This window comes from Pagrus major, chromosome 17, assembly GCF_040436345.1.
Source record: "Pagrus major chromosome 17, Pma_NU_1.0".
NCBI classification, from domain to species: domain Eukaryota; kingdom Metazoa; phylum Chordata; class Actinopteri; order Spariformes; family Sparidae; genus Pagrus; species Pagrus major.
The window spans coordinates 13,651,447-13,673,438 of NC_133231.1; the positions used below are offsets into that span (position 1 = coordinate 13,651,447).

Here is a 21,992-nt window from a genome sequence, read left to right on the forward strand (position 1 = left end):
CATCACTGGCCAGGAAAGCTCAGCAGCGCCTCTACTTCCTCCGCAGACTGAGAAGAGCCAGAGCACCAGTCCACATCATGACAACCTTCTACCGTGGAACCACCGAGAGCATCCTGACCAGCTGCATCACTGTGTGGTACGGCAGCTGCACTGCATCCTGCAAGAAGACCCTGCAGCGCATAGTAAGAGCAGCTGAGAGGATCATCGGTGCCTCCCTCCCCTCCCTCCAGGACACTTACAGCACACGTCTGGCCCGCAAAGCACTCAGCACTGCGGGCGACCCCACCCACCCCAACCACCAACTCTTCAGTCTCCTGCCTTCCGGGAGGAGGATGAGGAGCCTCCGAGCGAGAACCAGCAGACTGAGAGACAGTTTCATTCATCAGGCCATCAGGATGCTGAACTCCCTCCCAGCGCTGCCCCCCCTTCCTTCTCCTTCTCCGCCCGCTGCCCCCACTAACTATGGACATTGTTGACCCCCCCCCCCCATGGCACCAGCCACTTTTACAACTCAAAAACACTTTAAAATCTATTTGCACTGTGTAAGAATGTTTACAATTTCATTGTCATAGACCAGTTTACACCATTTTATACTGTCATATTTATATCAAACTGCCATATTTATATCTATATTTATATCCAATCCCAATACTGACATACCTATTCCACACTATTTATATCTCCGGACTTTATATTCCCGAATGTCTCTTAGCTGTACATATTTTATTTTTATTTTTATTTTTAGATCTATATTTCTATTTTATTTTATATTCTTATATTTCTTATTTCTGTCTGGACAGAGGGAAACACAATTTCAATTCTCTGTATGTCTTGTACATATTGCAGTTTTGACAATAAAGTCGACTTTGAACTTTGAACTTTGAACTTTTAGATTTGTAATTCTACATTTCACAGCTTTGATAAAAAAAAAATTAACTTGGAAACAGGATATAATTTAATTAAGAGACTGACTGTGTATTGACAGTAAATAAATTGTGTACAGACTGATGAATGCACTTTGGCATCTTTCAACTGAAAAAGTTGTTTTGGGATTGTATTGATGTGTGTGACTAAATGTGTCCCTTGAGGAAAGAATTAAACACTTTAACTGAGCTGCTTTACATTGATATATTTCCCTTATGTTCAATTCTACAAAAGGAAATTAACTTTTTTTTACCGTAGCTAAAAAAAAAACAGTCAGAGTGGTTGTTTGACTTTGAAACATCGCAGCAGCGTTCACTATTAGGAGTCCAAACACTTTCTTCGAGAATCAATACAAACTTTTTAATGAGGGTATAGACCACACTTTTTCCCTTGGAGGGCCAAAACTAAAATGTAATGGTGGGCCACGAGACAAAAGAAAACACCTATTGCATTGTATTGTATTATTAAGATCTAAATTGACCTAGGATCCCAATCTCACTTAATTGGCTGACTTCCTGCACAAAGGGTCACTGTCCCCTCTGCTCAGATTATGAAAAATAATTTGGAATATTTAAAGAAAAAAACACCCTCACAAGTCATGAACAGCAATTAATATCAGATTTTTAAATATTTCAGGTAGAAATTTCAGTAGAAACATCTGGCAGGCCAAATCAGACCTAATGATGAACCACCTTTGGCCCACCTGCCCCATTTTGGGCAGCCCTATCCAAGACAGTCAAGGTGAATGAGTGAAAATAACAGCATATATAAGACACATAAGAGAGAAATGAAAGAGTGAGTGAGTTCTTACAGGGGGTCCAGAAGGTCCTGGAGGTCCTTTGCTGTCCTGGGAGCAGGTACAGGCGTGAGGCATGGAAGAGCACTGCTCCTCAACTCTCTGAAAACCGACACAGAAATACATAGAGTGTTCAGTGCACCTGGTCTGTTTTCAGGCAAGACATGAGCAGCATCATTAAAAACTTCACCTGTATAAACCTAGAGCTTGCCAGCAAGAAAGATAACAACAGTAAAACATGCTAATCACTTGCCAACTTGTCTCCCTAGATCACGTCTTTGACTCCCATCTGTCTGAGTTTAAATTTGTGGTGCAAAACAATCAGCGTTTGCTTGGTCCCCTTGACTACTGATGGACTGTTTTATCAACACAGGGATGTTCCTAATATTCCCTCAGTTTTCCGACCTTTCTGCCAACAAAAGCTAGACAAAAGTATCCCAAAAAATGACTTTATTGTATTCCATCTGGTTGCAAATGTGAGGGGACCTAATCAACCACTAACTCAGATTATCTGTTTGTTGTGAGGGTATGTTTAATTCTTGGGGTGTTAATAATAATTAGTATTTATATAGAGGCTCAGGCTTGACTTGCACTGTTTATGTGAGACACAGACAAAATTGTGCTTTCTCGAGGTGCATACAATTACCCACCTAACCACAGGCACTATTAACAGTGGCATTTCTTTGCCAGTGCTTATAGCCATTCATCAAGATTCCAAGTCATTTGGCTTTAATTCTGGTTTCTATCATAACTCAATTTGATCGCGACCACAATTATCACTCTCATTATCTAAGGCTATAGTAATCAGAGCCTTAGACTACTGCACACTCAGAGAGGAGGGGCGGAAAATGATGTATTACAGTGTGTGAACATGTGTGTGTCCGAGTGTATATGCATGTGTTAGTTTCTTACCAATGCTGGCAGCTCGCAACATTTATCTCTGCTGGCCCAGGATGTGCTGCAGATGATGTCAAACATCTGGAGCTGGAACTGTAAACGTACACATGCATGAGTACACTTATAGTACACAAAAAAAACTCATATAACTCATTTCAAAATGCAGACGTAAAACAGAGGTGACATTACCAATGGAACACAATAACCATGGTATTTTGTAATTATGTTGTTTAGTGGCGTTTCTGTGTTGATAAGAAACAAGAACAGGAGACAGTTTGGCTGCTTACGAGCTCTAATGACCAGCTAGAAAAGTGCTGCAAGATAGATTCATGAAGTCTGGCTGATGTGTGGAGGCTCCACCAGTCTTAAACTATAGACTGGGCTATAAATTAGATCATGGGCTTGTGTCTTACTCATTTCTAATATTTATCATAGCGAGTGAAGAAACAGCCAGCTGAGATATAGTTTTTATTTTATTTAAAGTAGTAAGAATAGTTTCTTGTGTCAACATTTTTTAACGTTTCATTACCCTAACCTTCAACAAACCTTAATACATGTACAGTTTAAATCACAGACACGACTTTAAACTATGGAAAACTCAGTTTTTGGCTGAATGATTGTGAAGATAAATACTTACAGACATAAACTCAAACTCTGATACGATTCTGTAGTTGAGTGTTTTTTTCTCTGCTACTGTTTCTGTTGACTGTTTGTCATGGTTTGGGTTTTTTGGTATAATGATTTCCTGTTTAATTTGTAGATCATAATTCTAATTCCCACTTCCCGTCTTTGTCTCTTTTCTCCTCTTTTCTCCTCTTCACCTGTGTTTCATTATTTCGTTAGTTAGTCCTTGTGTATATAGTCCATGTGTTTTCCATCACTTGTTTGGTGTCACAGTGTTGTCACAGCATCTCTTTCTATGTTGCATGTGTCCCCTGTGTTTCAACTCTGTTCCCTGGTCCTCTCCTCTCCTTGTGTTTTTACTGCATTTGCTGCCTGTGTCCTCATGTTATCCTGGTTTGCACTAGTTAAATTATTTTGTTCTTGGATTATTCCTGTTTTGTTACCAGCTTTTATTGCCTGGCTTGTGTTTTGTGGATGTCAGCTTTATTTAATAAAGCTTCCTATTGTTTTCCTGACTAACTGCAGTGGTCTCTTGCGTTTGGGTCCTTTTGGTCCAAAGCACACCACAGTTACATAGTTATTCTTATTTCATTATTAGATTTATAAAGAGCAAATGCTGATTGGCTAAGGAATGCTTGTTCATGAGTGCAGGTATCGAAAAAACAGGAGCTTTTTGGATCCAAAGACTTATCAGGAAGCCAGAAAAAGAGAGAGTATAGACTTGTACTTAGCTTTGTGTTCAATAAGTCATAACCAAAACATAAAAGGGCACACTGCTTTGCAAAAATTAAAACACCTTTAATAAATGGGCTGAGCGCCTACATGATTCATCCCTATTTATACCACAGCAAAGCACAAGACTAACCACTTTCTTTATTGTGTTTCATAATTAAAGAAGTGTTCTGTATGAAAACATTGTTACTGGTTTGTTGAGGTTTCATTACCTAATGTTTACATAGTGCCCTGTGTGTTATTTCAGACAGGGCCCTGATGGGTTGTTCCGGGACTTAAAAAGAGCCACTGTAGTCATCTCTGTCAAATGTCATATCTAAAACACCATAAATAGTCCAATTTAATAGGAAAATGTATGGAAATTACTATAAAGTGAAAGCCTGCCCTGTAGCTTGTGTGAAACAGTCTTATCCTAGTAATTATAGTCCTTCTATTACAGCACCACAGGGGGGTCTTAGACTTAAAAGAGCGGGGCAGTCTCAGTCAAACTGGAACTAATGCTGAGACCCAAAAGATACAGACTCACTCTGATCATTTTGGGGATTTTAACCCAGATTCATAGGAATGCTCGGCTGGCTGATTGAATTCTTCAGAAAAAGGTCACGACCGTCGTTACATGATTTAATATATTCATGCTGATGTGCTGTCACTTTTGTAATCCTCTAAATAAACTCATCACCTGAGCTGTCATTATTAATGGGCACAACACTCTCAACTCGAGAGTCTCTAGATAATAAATGTCACTTGTTGTGGAGCCTGAAACAAAGAAGGTCTTTAACTTAAGTGTTCAGTTCTGGCCAAGTGAAAGTAGAGACATTAAAAAAAGAAAGAAAATGATTTGTATTCTTGACATTCAAAGCCAAACTTAAGTTTCCATTATGGGCCCATTTTCTAAAAGATTACTTTCTGCAAAGACTTTTCCAAACATGACAGAAACGACATAATTTTGAAACAACAACCATCCTCTTTACTGGCCAATAAAGAACAATTTGCTGGTAAGTCGAGAAATGTCAATTTTTTAAATTTATTTTCCTTCAAACCTTTTAATGCAGCATTTTCCAGCTGATAATTTTCCTTGGAGCAGCTAAGAAGTCTACATTTACTCTGCGCAGCGTGCAGTATTCCCAGAGCCCAGGATATCACACCTTCCCCCTGCCTGTGTGTGCCAAAAGTTCTTTGAGTGCTACTTAATGGATAGTGCACAGCTAACAAAGTACATATAAAAAGCACTGTGGACATTTCCAGGAGTGACTCATTTAAATGGTTTTGGATATTAATGGTTTCCATTTTATAGGCCATAATGGTTCACACACTCACCTTGCTGATTGATCATTGCAATCAATGCACGAGGGACAATTTTAACAGCCTGATGATTATCACCTGATTAAAGCAGAATTTGCTTGATTCTTTCTTTAACACATCTTTCTGTCTGATCTGCTGTGGAAGAATGTTAAAAACAAACGCTAATTTGAATCAATATGTGAAACACTTTGTTGAAGTATTCTACTCCCCTGATCACCTTTTTTACTTCCTGTGTGGAGAACACCCATCGCATTTCCATGAACATACAGATATGCAATCACCCTATATTCAGAGTGCACTTATCAATGATGCAGACAGGAATTCATACTGACGGGAGCAGAGTTGTCCCGTCTGCCTCTGGAGCGAACCATCCTCCCGAGGATCTCCACTCCATCGGTGGTAATGTTCCCTGCAGCATTGATGGATTTCTCCCCAACCACAGAGCAATCTAACACCACCTTCACAGTCGTCTTGCTGATGGTTACATGGAGCTGTAAGGGAGACAGAGGATAAGGAACATGAGAAAGACTTAGATGTGGCTGTAGTGTGGGAAATACACCAAAAACCTATAAGCAGATAAGAACAGCAAAACCTATAAGCAGATAAGAACATCCTGAGATTATGATAAAACAGCGGCAGTTTAAAGAGACACAGATGACCTGTCCACATTGTTTCAGATAGTGTTTTGTCTCAATTGTCAATCCTCCTTTAGTCTGTCTTCCCCCTCATTATCGTCTTAAATATATAGTCCATAAAACAGGACTGTGACATGATTTTAATTGCAGCTTTTTCACAGGTCTTGTGATCAGCAAGAATACAAAAACGCTCAACTACCTCTGGTGCACCAACAACAATAGGCCACTTTTCACAGTGACAACGAGCTCTTCTGCTTATGTGGGCCTCTAAATGCGGGCTAAAAGCATCTAAGCACAGAAATTGACCCATCCAGTCAGCCTGTGAGCTCAAACTACCTCCTTAGAGGAAACCAGTGCCAGTCCCTTGAACTGTGAAATTCAACTGCTCCTATTGTTAATGAGCAAAGAGGGCTGCATCCTGCTGAAGGAATGTAATAAACTAGACTATTAACACCTCCATGATTCACCATTATGAGAGGTTTTCTATCACCGTTTCTCTTTTCCACAAGCTCAATAAAAATACACTGTAAGTCATACCAGCACACGCACACACAGTAACAACGTGCAGCTCATGTAGAATTAGACAAAGTTCATATTCGAGTGTCAGAACTCATTCCTTGGCTGACGTCTGGACGGCTGCTTTATAATGACTTTCTGTTCTCATCCTCCATTCTGCACACTTCACTGGGCATGATGTGTGTGTGTGTGTGTGTGTGTTTGTGTGTGTGTTGTACCATTGTGATATTAAAAAAATGAGGAAAAACCTCTGAGGTACAGACATTTTCCTGGTATTTTGTGGCATTTAGTGCTTTCAGTTAAGGTTAACATTTGTGTTTGGGGAATGAATATAAGGCATTGAAACATCTAAGGTATGTAGATGTACATGTTTTTGTGTGTTTGTATGTGTGTGTGTATGTGTGTGTGTGTGCGTGTGCATGTGTGCGTGTGTTACTCTCCTTGAGGCTAGCTGGTTCCTCTGTTTACTCCCGCAGTGACTCAGACTTATTTTCAGTGTGGAGGAAGTTTATTCTTGAAAATTGACTATCAGAACTATTCCTCTGTTGTTCTTCTTGAGCAATATGAAATATGAAACTTCTAGCCAACGGTAGCAGGCATCAGAAAATATGCTTTTTATTGTTCAGCTTAAACTATACGCCAAACACTTTAATGGCTACAATTTGGAAACATGAAATAACAGCTTTCAGTACATGCAAGTACATCACATTAAGTACATTTTCTGTAGTAAAACATTTTTAGTTTTTTTTTTTTTTACATCCCTTGTATCTCAGTACAATCAGAAACTCAACGTGTAGTGACTTGAAACTTGCTAAATCTGACAGTGACACTAGATATCTCACTAGTGCACCAGCATCAAAACAAGACCAAATCAATTCAGCACATCGTTAACTCAATAAAGTTGAAAAAAACAAACAAACAAGCAGCAGCATCTGAACACACACGACTCAGAACACTCAGATCAGACCGTCAAACTAGGCAGCGCTGCTCAATGTAAAATATCACACGATAACAGATTTTCGCTGGATTATTGTGGCCCAAAGAATTCAAGATAATGATATTATCGCGATATCTATGAAAAACTACTATCAGTCAAATTCATCTTGATTTCGTTTTCTTGGTGGTTTTGTCATTTTTTTGTCAAATGAATAACACTCATTATGAAGATATTAATATGAATATAAATGTTCAAAATATAATTTATTTAAGCATTAAAGTTAATTTAAATGTTATATGTTAATGTTTGTTGCTGTTTTTGTTCATCGGAGACTCATTAAAGGAACCAGAATCTGATGGGAGGCAAACCTGACTTGGGATCAGTTTTAAAGGCTGACATTCACAACAAAGAAAAACAAAAGCCTCTACCACAAGAAATGAAGATCAAATCAGAAAAACATCAGCAGTCTCATGTTTTTCACTCGATGATGCTGCTGGCTGGTCAGATGACTGGCTAGAAACTACAGGATCCTTCCACAGCTAATGCGACTGCCAGCACAAGATGAATTAAACCTCTCAGAGATACACAGTCTTGTATTTTCTAATGCAACTGCTGTCCCACACATCAACAGTATCTTCAATATAAAGCACCTAATTTATTTTCGTCTCTCTCTCAGCAGATGGTTTTATTTCTGTCTTTATCAGAATTCTTTCTACTTATCATTCTCAGACATAAGACAAATTACGTTTTATTTTCTAAACCACTGTCAGTGGTACATTTTCTTTATCAGGTGACTTTGTAGTAATCTCACAAATTGAATAACAACTCTGCTTTGATAGCAAAAACCCAAAACACTGAGCTATCAACTTATCATTATCTTTACGGAATATAACTGTCAAAACGAGGGAAAATCTGCAGCAAATGAAAAGTGTTCTAGCTGGCTGGGACTTTCTGTAACAACAGTATGCTCTGGGCGTATTTATTTATTGAGTGACTGGATGTCATAAGAAAATGAAAACTATAGTTTCTGAAAGTTTCATAAGGATCGCCATCTTAACAATGAAACATGAATAAAAGAAGCGGATGAAACTGGGGAGAAACACTAAGAAATGAAAGAAGGGAGAGTGGTGAAAGACGAGAGGCAGCATCAGCATATTCACTTTATCTCACCTCTCACCTCACAAAATAAAATATTTCTCCGATTTCTCTGGAAAACTGGCGCTCGGACAAACACACACACACACACACACACATGCACACACACAGACTGAAATTGTTATGGCAGTTTTTAAACATACTCTGTGAGATAATGTATGTTGAGTCAGATGAGTCTATCAGTATGTCTGCTGACTCAGCAGTCTCTGACCTGCACTTAAAAATGTGCATGCTCGCTCATCCATGCCTGAATTAACTGTGTGTGCAAGTGTGTGTGCTTGCATACTTTTGTATGTGAATGGCTGCTTGTAAAGATTGTATGATTTTGTGCATGTATATGGATTGTATGATGGAACATTTACATCTGTGCATCTATCTATACCCTGTATGCATATGCACTTTTTCTATACCCTTGTCAGCACGTTGTGTTTTGTCATTTCCTGCCCCCTTAAGTCAGCAGTATTTGAAGAATTAACCCTGAAATGCTGCTTTCACAATAGATAAAACTTTATAACTAATCCACAAACTGCCCTTTTAACTTTTAAACAAAGTTAAACAAAATTGGCCTCTTCTGTTCATGACTTCTGTTAAGTCCAGAGATGACCTCTCCTTAGGCACAGACGTATTTTTACGCAGAAAAAAAACAAGAAGAAATGTAAACAAAAGTGTCATTACAGCTGGAGACATTTTACAGTGTTTAATAATTAACTTGGCAACTGTCACATGTTGATTTTTTCACAGCTATCCTGTTTATCTCTACCCCTGATGTTTGAGGAAACAATCTTGACAGTTGAAGCCTTTTTACAGTATGTTGACAATAAAAAAACAAGCTATTCCCTTTAGTCTAATTTGCATTTAGTGTTGAAATGTATGGACAAGACAAAATCAACTATTTTAAACAGTAGCAACTAAATTATTCCAGAATCCCAAAATACAAATTTGATAATACCTCTGATTTACACATGCCAGTGTTCATGCTACTAGTTGTGTACTTCTGGATATAGGAAATAATAGAATTGATTTTATTTTAAATACTTCAGTCATTTATAAACTGAATTTCCCTTCCAGTGATCCAGTATATCCCTTCACTTTTTTGTCGCTGTCTCATCCCTCCCACCTCATCTGTCTCCTTAAACTCCAATCCAGACAAATTAGGCAAGCTTTCTGCACTTTCTTACCCTGTCATAACAAAACGGTTCTGTAGGCCTGCAGTTGAATACAGACTTGTCAGATACAACATTTGAAAGCTTAAAAAATTTGCACACGTTTGCAGTGTTGACACACATTCATACACTGATGGCGGAGGCTGCCATGCAAGATGCCAATGCTTGTATCTGGATTATTCATCAGGTTGTTAATCATTGGATAAACAGATCCAACTCGCATATCATTTTATCAGTGACAAACAACCGTGATATCAAATAGGTCTGGACGCTGTGTAAAATGTCAATCACAACCGAATGCGATCATTTGCAAACCAACTGTGTTTACCTATAACAGCTTTACGAATTGTTCCTGAGCTCATGTAATATCCTTCATACAATAATATGTTTCACAAAGTGGTGAACCTCGCTCAATCCCTGCTTGTAAACGACTGAGCCATTAATACCCAATCGTGAAACTATTACCTGTTACGGATTAACGTGTTAACTTGGGGAATGTTCCACACAGGTGTTGTTTTTGCACTTTACACAACTTTCTCAGTCTTTAGTTGCCCGTTTCAACTTGTTTGAAACAAGTTGCTGGCATCAAATTCAGAATAAGCATATTTCTATGAAAATCATGAAGTTAATGAGGGAAAACATTAAATACACTTGCCAATTCTTCTTAATATATACTCTATTGAAAACTGTACAAAAACAATTATCACATTCTCTTTTATTTATTGTTCACGCAGCGTCTCAACTTTATCTGAATCAGGGTTGTACACCACCTCTTCTTATCCTTTCACAAACAGCTTCAGTCGTCCCAAATGTGTCCTTCCAACAGACACAACACATTTATTATTTCTAGTTGCTGCTTTTGTTTCCCCATTATCTTCTTGCCAAGAAGCTACCAACATTTATGGAAACAGCTTTATAATAATCATTTATGGGTGCACAGTGAATTCTTTGAATTCCAAACTGTGAAATATTGTGGATTACTGTGTTCTAGAAAGCTCAACAAGCATTTCCTGAGTGTACATTTTTACAGTGCACAAGGACAGCTTTAAGTGCTCTCTAACAGTTTTAATGTGAGGCATTTTATCATTTTTGGAGATTCAGAAAAAATGTTCATACACTTGGAGTATACACTGGAGTATAAAATCACTCTGAGCAATATGTGAGTTATACTGAAGATAACTCTCACTTCTCCTTTCTACATGTCTCTGCATTTGTCCCTCTATTTTTTTGCCTGTATTTCTCTTTGTGTCTTAGCTCACTGTCATATCTATTTCTTCCTCTGCTCTTCTCCCTTTGTCACCTGTTTCTGTTTTCAGTATGTGTGTGTGTGCGTGTGTGTATATGTGTGTGTGTGTGCGTGTGTGCTTCACTGAACAGTGACAGATCCTGCCGGGTATGCCTGCTTTCACACGAGGTGTCTTCATATGGTAATCCCTTTGTAACGGACACACAAACACGCACACACACACGGACACTCCTCTTATTCACTTGTCATCCCGTCTAAACAGAGACGAACACTTCCCCTTGCCAGGCAGTCTCCTGCATCTGTTCCCTCTCTCAACGTTGTCATGTTCTCCAACATAAAGACAGAAAACAATGGGGGAAGACAAAAGGAAAAAGAGAATGATGGACAGCTTACTCCCTGACATTTTGAGAATTGAGATAAAGAAAGAAAGAGAGTTGGTGGGCTGGTGTTGGTTTGTTTTTAGCAGAAATCCACAGAGAGCCCCAGGAAAGAAAGTACACATACACAGCTTTACTGGAAAGACATTATTGTCAAGAAAGACTTAACCACTCTTTAAAAATGTAACAAAACAATACATAAAGATGTCCGTTTCCATCGGCCCTACTGGAGTTAATACATCTCCTGAACAGTGAGCTTGATTCAAAGATCGCATCCGCAAAGACAAAGAATACATTACTTCTCTGCAAGCTGCTTTTTAGTTTTGTTTCTGCTGATGTCAATGACACCTACTGCCAAAGTGTTTTGCAATATGAATTTTTCTCTTTCGCTGGGCCCATTGAGGCCAAAACAGTGCTGTTATTTACTCAGTAGGGGCATGTGCATCACCATGTATTCCATAATCGTCTCAAGTGGGCAGAAGATTATCTTTTGTTGAGGGAATGTCATCAGAATTTGGCATCAGCATTCAGTGTGGCTAATTTGACACAACATAATTTACATAAAAATACTGGCTAGAATCCAGGGACTGAGGGAAAAATGAAACATCATTGTCAGAATCAGTTGGGAGGGCAAACTAATTTCATCTCTGGTGGTCAAGTCTGAGCTCACCGGGGAAGACTAATAGCAACAAAGTCAAGGTAACTTTTATAATTTTGTGTATACAGTGTGTGACATGCACTAATCTAATCTACACATCAAATGCACTTTTTTGCAGGTAGTATATTCATGTGGCATTGCTGGTAAAATGGCTGTGAGATAGAGCTGCGATTAGTCAATTAATCGATTATTCAATCAAAAGGAAATTAATTGCCCACAATTTTGATAATTCATTAATAATTTTTTGTCAATTTTCAAGCAAAAACGTCATCAAATAACATTAGCTCCAGTTTCTTAAATGTGAGGATTTGCTGCTTTTCTTGTTCATTTATGATCATAAATGGCGAATCTTTGGGTTTTAGACTGTTGGTTGGACAAAAGAAGCAATTTGTCTTGGGCTCTGGGAAGCTGTGATGAGTATTTTTCCCAGTTTCTTCACATTTAATAGACTAAACTATTGATTCATTAATCGTGAAAAAATAAATAAATTGACCAATCATAATTAAAATAATCATAAATTGCAGCCCTACTCTGGGATTATTGATTAATCTACTCTTTCCTTTTCTTTTCTTTTTTCTTAACTATTTCTGTAAATACCAGAAATAATGACAAATGTCCTCTCTAACTTCTTCACAGGAGACCACACAGAGGTATTAAAAGGTGATGAAATTTGCAGTTTCACTCCCACTCTGTCCACTCCACTAGTTTAAAAAGTAAAACAAAATGGGAGTAGAGAAAGCAGTGGAGAGTGAGAGGCAGAGACAGAAGAGGGAGGAGGGCTATCATCACCTGCACACACACCACAGCAGTGTTGACAGGTCAAGAGAATAAAAAAGCAAATCCAGTCCAAGAGCCACTGGAAAACCACCCAACAGGCTCCACAACTTAAAAAAAAACCCAAAACAAAATACAATCCATCTTCCTTATTTTTTGTCAGCTTTTTCCTCCGCAGCTTGTCATAAAGCTTCCTGCTCCCTCTGTCCACTTCTGCTCCGCATAGTTTCAAAGCAGCAGAGCTGAATATTTATTTGAAAAACTAACAACTAAAAGCTGGAAAGATGGTTTGTCAATGTGAACCTGATGGGTAATGCAAACTGGCGTTGAAGTGGCTCTAGTATTAATGGACTGTAATAACCTAGAAGCACAGACTGGACATGTACACATACTGCTATTTTATTTCTCTTAAATGGCAGCTCAAAATATCTTACCTTATTATAATGATACTAAACAGAGGTGAGCACATAGCCTGATAATGGTAAATGGACTTGCATGTCTGTAGTGCTTTTCCAGTCTACTGACCGCTCAAAGCGCTTTACAATACTTGTCATATTCACCCATTCACACACACATTCATACACTGATGGCAGAGGCTGCCATGCAAGATGCCAATTGCTCATCAGGAGCAATTTGGGTGTTCAGTATTTTGCTCAAGGACACTTCGACATGTAGCAGGGGGAGCCAAGGATTCGAACCAGCGACCTTCCTATTACTGGATGATCTGCTCTCCCTCCTGAGGTACAGCTTTTTTTTTTTTAGCACACTTATATCAAAGACTAACCTTGTGGAAGCTGCCATGGAAGATTTTTTTTATTTCATTTCCTTCAAAGGTGGCAGTCTGGAAGTCTCCTTTGTAGTCATTGTTGAAGAACGTGAGGGTCTTTCCAGAATCTGTGGGAGAGACACATTGTGTGGTGAGGGAGGATAGAAACTTGCCTTGTTCACACTATTATTAAGCTTATTTCAAACCTCTGGAACAACTTACGCAAGTAGTAGTAGTAAGCAAGAATACGGCTCTTTTTAGTACTGCGTCATAATCAAAAAGTTTCCTCGCTTTTGTTTTAAAATTCAGACCCAATACTTTGCCGCAAGTTAAGGATTCTTCTGGCATGGCTCTTCTGAAACTACCTCCAGCTACTCCCAGGGATCCCAAGATCATCCAGGCCAGCTGGTAATAGAATCTCAGCAGCAGGTCAGGGGTCTGCCCTGGGCCTCCTCCAAGTCAGTGGTGTCTGAAACACCTCTGAAGGTTTGACGCCTGGGGTGAGTTCACCTAGTGTGCAGCATTTCTGTGACATCACTTATCACAGTTTGACACACAGACACTGCACCATGGTCAATTCTATCATTATCATCCCATCTGCTTTTGCTTTATAAAACTGGCTTCATATCAAATTGTGATCTGTAGGTACAAACTCTAAAGCATTTGAGAATCAGAACCTTTAATTCTGAGATCATGGTGCCTGGTGTGGCATGTCCCATTCCCCATTCCACAAACAGCTCAATGTGGGTTCAAATTGTATTGGATCAAACCTGTAGGTACACCCGAGCTATAATTAGTCATTTCTTTTCTTCTAAAACTGCTGCATCATGTGCACTCTTGGATTATTTTAAGACACTGCTGTGGGAGCTGCTGCACACATCTGCTGATTGTACTTCAAACGTCAAACGGATGTGCTATGATGTAGGCGAGACAAAGAAAATTCAAAGAAGAGAAAACACGAGCGATTCAAACTTACTGTCCAGGATCAGTCCCACCAATGGCTCGTTATCCTTGTCGAGGATTTCCCACAATGCAAAGGGCTCCTGGGGAGTCTCAGGAAGTAGGCGGAGCATCATAGAAATGGTGTAGTCTGAGGGTAAACCTTCAGGATGAAGGTACCTGGTACACACATGAAAGAGCAGCACAAGCGCACACACAGAGAGAGAAGCAGATAGTGAGCTTAGCTGTGCCCTAAAGGCATAAATCCACTAGGTGTCTTTTTCAACGTGCCACTGTCTGTTTTCAGCTTTTGTGAAATGCTTTTATAGTGCTTTTGGCTGCCTGAGACTGTCTTTGAGTTCCAGCTTCTTTTTGATCACAGAGCCAAGCCTTTTTTTGTATAGATGCCTTCAAGCACTTCAGGTTCAAATTATCTCAGCTCAAACTTTTCAGAAATCTCGTCAATGTCACTTTTCACCAACTGAACAATCATATAGCAGGAAGTCGAAGTTAAAGCTGGTTGATGGTGAAAACCAAGAAAAAAGCTACAATTTGACAACATCACAGAAAGAAAAGCACTACGGGAACACATTTGAAGCCACTGAATGCTCCAGTTAAGCATTTGTATGCATACGTTTTATACTTGAATATTTCCCTGTGGTGCAGTGCTAGTAAAGTTTAACGCTTCAAACCTCCACCTGCAAGAATTTCAGAGAACTTGTCTGAAAAGTCTGTTAATTTCTAAGGCTCACGGTCTAAATCTGCAGTTTGAAACCCACTTGAGATGCACAATAATGAAACCTGAAGACATGACCATAACACCTTTAATGTTGTGATACTTTGTTAGAGACTGGGCATGGTCTAATCTAGGATTTTCAGTGTATGTGGAAAGCAGACAATCACAGCCTGAGTTTACTGGTTTCAGCTCAGCTTGGACAAGTTGAATTATTGATACTGATAATTGGTTTTTCTATAAAATAACTTGCAGAGAGACTCTGTTCCGTGGCAAACTGCAAAACATTAAATATGTACTAGCACCATGTGCAGTGAGTGTTAATTAGTGTACCTATCTACAGTATGTGTTCTGCTTTTAGTAAATACTGTAAACCCTACCAGTTGTTTAGTTGTTGTTGTTGCTGAACGTTTACACATTGTACAGGTTGAAATTACTTTGGATTAACATTCTGTAATTTAGCTTCGGGCTCTAAAAGAGAACGATCAGGAATTGTCAATTTGCTTTTAGTGTTAATTGGCAGAAGGAATTGCAGGGATTAGAGGAAACTGCATGTTTAATATATTACTGCAATAATCTGCATGTGCTCAGCGCTTTCAGCAAATTTCTTGTTATTGCAGAAAATCCATCATTTGTCAAAACTGCATTCTCTGCAAGTTATGAAGAAGATGAGACATTCTGTTAGTATTTACATCCATCAATCACATAAATGTGTGCTGTCTGTTTTGCTTTAATGACATTTTAAGAGTAACAGGCTCAAATTCTACAGTCTTCAAGCTCACTATTTGCAGTTGTTATCATTTGAGGCAAGTAAAGGTTGTGGCAAAGCATGTGTAACACAGGCCAGGAGATATGAGTGGGACCTGCATTCTTGTATCCTAAAAGATAATCCAAACAAAGGTTAGCTTTCATGTTAGTTCCCCAGTGGTTTGCTATTAGCCAGAAAGTCGGCTCATTTTCATTGGCAGAACTGTTAAATAGTTGTAGGAGTCGGTGTGAAATGTTGGCTGATGATTGAAAGTCTTCTGTTGTTTGTGTCCTGCTGACTACTAACAGTCACCCCTCTGCATGTCCAAGAGAGGAAGGGAGATTCACTCAGCGAGCAAACATAGATGAATTAACCATTCATCAGCATGCACTTAGACACACTAAACATGAAGATATTTTTTAATTATTTTTGTGATTTATGAATAAATGTATCTGTTTGCCATCATTATTCTTTTGTTAGATTGATTCATCTTATTTATATCCTGTGTACTTTTTATTGTTCTCTTGTAACTCTCAACTAAACTTTAACATATATCACTAGCCAGTTTTTCTTCCAAATGTATCGCAAATTTTGACTGATGAATGCTTGTTTCCATTGGCGATTATTAGGAATTGGTTTATCAAGATGAGCAATAGGTTCTCCAGTTGGAAAAACTTTCTACCATTGCAGAAGAAGAGGGCGCAACAAAATAACGAAATTATAGTGCAAGTTGGACCTCAAATGGTGAAAAACAAGAAGAAAAACACGATGGAAATATGACATTGCTGTTTGTTACATGTATTAACTAATGTTAGGAAACGGCTGATCAGTCATGTGAGTTAAACGGTAGCTACATCAGAACTTATCCAGTAAAGGTGTTTCCATCCCCATTAAGCACATGAACTTGTTTCCAAAAAGAGGCAAAAACCACCTCAGACAAGCTTAAAAAATGTTTGTGCTGTTCCATCAACCTTTTCTAATGGAATGGGAACTTCAAAATGTGCATAAAAACACATTGATGGAAATACAGCAATTAAAAAAACTGTCACCTCCGACTCCGCTGTCACTTATTTTCTATGCTAATATAAACAGTACAGGTTGATCTGTATTCATGCATATTCTGTCAGGCAAAGATTACAATTAGCATTGGTTAAGAGCCTGCATTCATGAGTTGCTTTGTCTGTGTTCACCAATAAAGAAGACAACATAAGTGACTATGCAGAGTAAGAGGTTTAATCAGGCTAATCCAACTCATTATCAGATGGCAGCTACAATACTTTTATGGGGGCTTTCTTTTGTAATAATAAATCATTCTTATCATATATTTATATCATATATTTATCATAAGCCGTGTTTTCAGATTTCTCCTCTTTAGTGTGGACATGACTGTACTCACTTGGTGGGCTGTGACACCAGGGCATCACGGTGTAATCTGTAACAGGGGAAGCTGTTGAATGAACCGGGCTCCAGAGAAACTCCAGGTATGGTGCTGTACTCCTTCTCTACAAGGCCAAACTTCTCCATCATACGGAAACCTGAAAGAGACAAAGGATCTTTATCTTCATCTTCATCACGATCAGCATCATCCGCTTTCTACGCTGGTTTGATACAGTGATTGGACATGTGTGACTGTTGTGTCATTTGAAGCTCTTACCCGCCATTGTGTTACCACTCATCAAAACAGACGGACAAGCTGGAAGAAAGAAGTACGTTTTGTAAGAGTCTGTAAGTTCATTCTTACTATTTTAGATTCTAGACCATGTTTTCTTCACTCATTCTTTGTCTCTAAGCCACCAAGAGTCCTTTCTCAATTTTCTTTCTGCCTCTTTCACTCCGTCTGCAGCCCCATCTGACTTTTCTGAACTCTTTTCCCTCCTGCTCTCTTACCCTTCTCTCTGTTTAAAACATAAGGTGGTGTTACTCACTGGCAGTGGCAGCCTCACAGACAAAAGTAATGAGCTGCTCTTCTATTTTCTTCACAGCATCCAAATCGTCCACAAAGAAGACGTGTCTGTCGCTGGGCTTACTGGCGATATTCACCAGCTCCCCGTAGTCTGCGTCAGCAAAGCCAATGGCAAAGATGATGTAGCCTGAAAATGGAATTGAACAAGAGAATTACTTACAAGTTATGAAGTGGATGGAAAGGTTTAAGTAATGCGACACATATGTGTATAGGTATGTGTTTCAAACTAATGGTTAAAGAGTCCAATATCCTATATGTTAAAATGAGACATACAGTACATAAAGCCTCCAAGAATTGAGAAGAGAATGGGGATCTGTCCTCCATCTTTCCTGAACTGTACCGACACACACACCACTTACCTTATCAGTGTCAATGAAAGATGTCCAGGGTCAATAAATTTGACCCTGGACAAATAAATACGACTTTATAAATACGAACCATCCATCTGCATCTCCTTGGACACTTTGTTGACGTCATCTTGTGAACGTCCATCAGTGAGAACAACCAGGACCTTTGGAACGCCTCGTCTAGCTCCGGCCTCTTGGGTGAAAATAGACTCCTTTACATGTTTGATGGCCCGACCTGACGGAAGACAAAAAGAAACCACTTCACTAAACAACTGTATCAGTATTTCTACATGTTTTGGCCCATATATCCATTTCTACTTAATGTACATGTACACCATTTGTTTTTTTTAAAACATACCACAGAGTTTTAGATTTTTATTCTACTTTCTGTTGCACAAATGAAACATTCAAGCAAAGAACTGAAGCTACATTTCCAGTCATATTCATGTAGGTGCACAGCATTGACATTAATCACTGACACTTATCACTACTACTCTGCTGAATACATTCAAGCCAACACCCTTTGCTGATGCAGCTCCTTATGCAATATTTCTTATAGGTGGTTTAACTAAGAATTTGATCTTTGTGTTTGTTTGTTAAAGGAGTATAAGCTTTCTCAACAGAATCCTTGTTCCGGCTCATGTTTGAGCTCACCTTGAAATAGCAGAGCCTATTCTGACAACTTGTTTTTTCTATAAAAATTTGCTGTAATTTGCTATAAATGGGCAATTTGTTGAACTGTAATAACTCTGAGAACTGTGATTATCTAACTCAAACTACTTTCAAGTCTGCAAGATTATTTTCATGCTGCAGTGAAATTAATGTTAACCGATGGCTGAATTGAAGGAAACACACACACACACACACACACACACACACACACACACACACAAAGGCAAAGCCACTAGTATAGTCTTCATTAACAATCTAAAATGACCCTCTTCCCCAACTCTAGCATTTATATGAATGCTTGTGCTCCAATTTGAATGTACTTGCTAATTAACTAATATTTTAATGAGACCTAAGTACGAAAAGATGAGACAAACTAAGATGGAAATGTGACAATCAAGTCGTACAAAAGGTTAAAATTGGATGAACTTTTGACAGTGTGCAGGTCACCTGTGAACGGACTTAATCAGTCAATCAAATCTGTCTGGACAGCTTTGAAAGGTTTCAAGAACCGCCCACCTTGCAACCAAGGTGGGTTCATTGCATACCTGTAGGTGAATTGAAGAAAGCCTGTTGTATCATTTTGCTTCAAGCCCCTCAAAAAATACTTGAGGTTTGATTAAATAAAAATTTAAATCAAGGCAAAAAATTCTGCTCAGTTAAACTGCATTTGTATTATATTCTATTGATCGTTTAGCCTCCAGAAAGCTCTCTCTACTGCTGACAAGTGAAGTCATATTCAGTGTGGAAAAGAGTACAAAAAAATTTAAAAGTTATGGTCTTTAAAATTACGGGAGAAACTGACATGCAGTGTTGCCTTTGATAGCTTCAACTGATCTAGCCAGTTAAGGCTTTACACATACTGTATACATTCAACAATGTGTGGGAAACCTGATGAGCACAGTCCCCACACACAGGTAGGTCATTTCTATTCAATGCCAATTTTTACATTTTGTCCATAATGATTTGCATTAATACTTCATGTAGCTCATCTACTCATCGCTACCTGACCTTTTCATCATTAAATTGACATTAATCCTCTTAACTCCCTCTGTCCTTTAACACTTTCTCCTATCACTCCTCGAGTGTTTTCAAGAGTGTTTCTGAGGTGTTAATAGAGGTTCAGATAATCAGGATACTTTGCAATAAAAACAACACCATGAAGCAGTAAATGGATTTAAGAGTGTGTACTTTAAATAGCTCTATATATGTATGGTGTCTGTCTCCCATTCTCTGACCAAACCATACAATCCTCAGACCACATCCCTGCCTCCTCCTCCTCCTGTATTTTTTTTTTCTTTAACTGTCAGTGATGACAAATGATAGAGTGTTTGGCCTGTTGTGTTGTGTTGTCAGATATCTGCCAGTGATACATCTGTTTCTACACTGTCCTCTGATCACGCTGGGCGAGACTGGAATTACAGCAGCTAGCCAGGCATGAAGTGAGACACAGGACAGAGCTGAGAGGGGGGAGGAGATAGAGGAGGGGCTGGGCGGGTGGATGGTTGACAAAGACAGGGGAGGGCAGGTAAGAGGGCACAGACAGAGTGGGGGAAAAGGAGGAAAATGGGGCAGGGGAAGAAGAGAGGGGTCAGATAAGGAAAAAAAGGTAAAGAGAGTGAGAGAAAAAAGCAAAGAAAACAGTCAGAAGACAACAATAGGTTCAAAAACGTATCAATCAACATTCCATCACTTCGTGTGTATGAAGTAATCCATGTCAGTTTGGATTTATCCTCCTGTCTGGCAACAGTTTACCACTTTCTCACTGTCACCTCAAAAGGCAAACAAGCAGAGAGAGCAAAAACAGTATATATATATATATATATATATATATATATATATGAAAAATCATCTTCTCTTTTAGCAACTAGAGCATTGGATGAAGTATGAGTCTTTGGCTTCAGGTAAAATCTGTATCACTAGATATTTATATAAACCCCATAACCTTTAAAAAGATAAAGGAAGATTTTTTTGAACTGCACAATCATATGCATTATTGAAAATATACAATGGATTCTGATTGACTATAAAAGACGGTGAAACTTGAGCTCATGGGCCGTGCAGCCCTATATTCATACCTTCATTCCTGGATTGAAAGAATCATAAACCTTGAAATTTGAGTGAGGTTCTCACACAACTGCATTAACACAGCTGAAGAAACCCAACTGGCTGCTCAATTTAAATAAAGTCATAAAAAAAGGCTAATCACGTCTTGACTAATCTAATGTATGAATATATTACTGTATAGGATTAAAAGTAACACAACTTTATATAATAGAAGTCAGTCATCTAAAGACACAGACACAGACACACACACACACACACACACACACGTCTTCACAATCTGAATATACTGTACAAGCAGAGTGAGGGATTAGCAGACTTACTCATGTAGAGCATGAAAATCAATCTCAGAAGACACACACACACACACTCACTCATATAAACTGTATATACACCACAGTATATGTACAGGGATAAAGACCATTACAGCTGCAGCTACATTAAATCAATCATTCACTAAGCCAGTCAGAGGCTCACTAATACCTGAATGAATAAATGCATAGTGACAATTCAAATCCCAGAATATCAGCTTTAACACTCTGAGTCCTCAACATGCTCTTCCCTCACACTCGTCTGAGCGGGTACTGAAAAACAGTCTTAAAGGAGGCTGCATCATTTACATATTGTTTACAAACTGGGTATAGAGAAAAGGCTTATGACTAGAGGCTCAGAAGAAGCTCCAGAAACAGTAGGGGGGTCAGTGGGCAGCTCCAAGATCAGACATGGTGAGTAAATGTGATGCAGGTTGCTTCTTACACTGAAAAAAATGCCTCTTCCAAAATGAGTACAAAAGTATAATGCTTCTGGCTTGCTGCTTTTACTTACTTATTGTTTTTTTTAAAATTATTATTGTATGTGTTTTATTTATTAGCTTTTCTTGTTCTATACTCTGTTTTCAGTTACATGTCTGTTATTTAAGTTTTGTTGTACCTGGGAAGAGTGACAATAAAGATTAATAAAAAAAAATCTGCCAATGGAACAAGTAACATTTTTAAAAAACAAGTCTAATGTGATTTTTGACTAGAAA

General features: G+C 38.6%; 1 protein-coding gene across 1 annotated transcript in view; it reads right to left on the reverse strand.

The window, feature by feature from the left end:
• LOC141012013 (collagen alpha-1(XIV) chain-like) overlaps window positions 1–21,992 on the reverse strand; it is a 132,754-nt gene that overhangs the window by 34,859 nt on the left and 75,903 nt on the right. The window contains exons 28-36 of the mRNA XM_073485393.1: window positions 18,324–18,467; window positions 17,848–18,012; window positions 17,577–17,615; window positions 17,319–17,457; window positions 14,479–14,621; window positions 13,521–13,630; window positions 5,608–5,766; window positions 2,633–2,710; window positions 1,736–1,822 (exon numbers count right to left, since the gene is read on the reverse strand). Of these exons, the coding sequence (XP_073341494.1) occupies window positions 1,736–1,822; window positions 2,633–2,710; window positions 5,608–5,766; window positions 13,521–13,630; window positions 14,479–14,621; window positions 17,319–17,457; window positions 17,577–17,615; window positions 17,848–18,012; window positions 18,324–18,467 (1,064 nt within the window). The remainder of the gene's footprint in view (window positions 1–1,735; window positions 1,823–2,632; window positions 2,711–5,607; window positions 5,767–13,520; window positions 13,631–14,478; window positions 14,622–17,318; window positions 17,458–17,576; window positions 17,616–17,847; window positions 18,013–18,323; window positions 18,468–21,992) is intronic.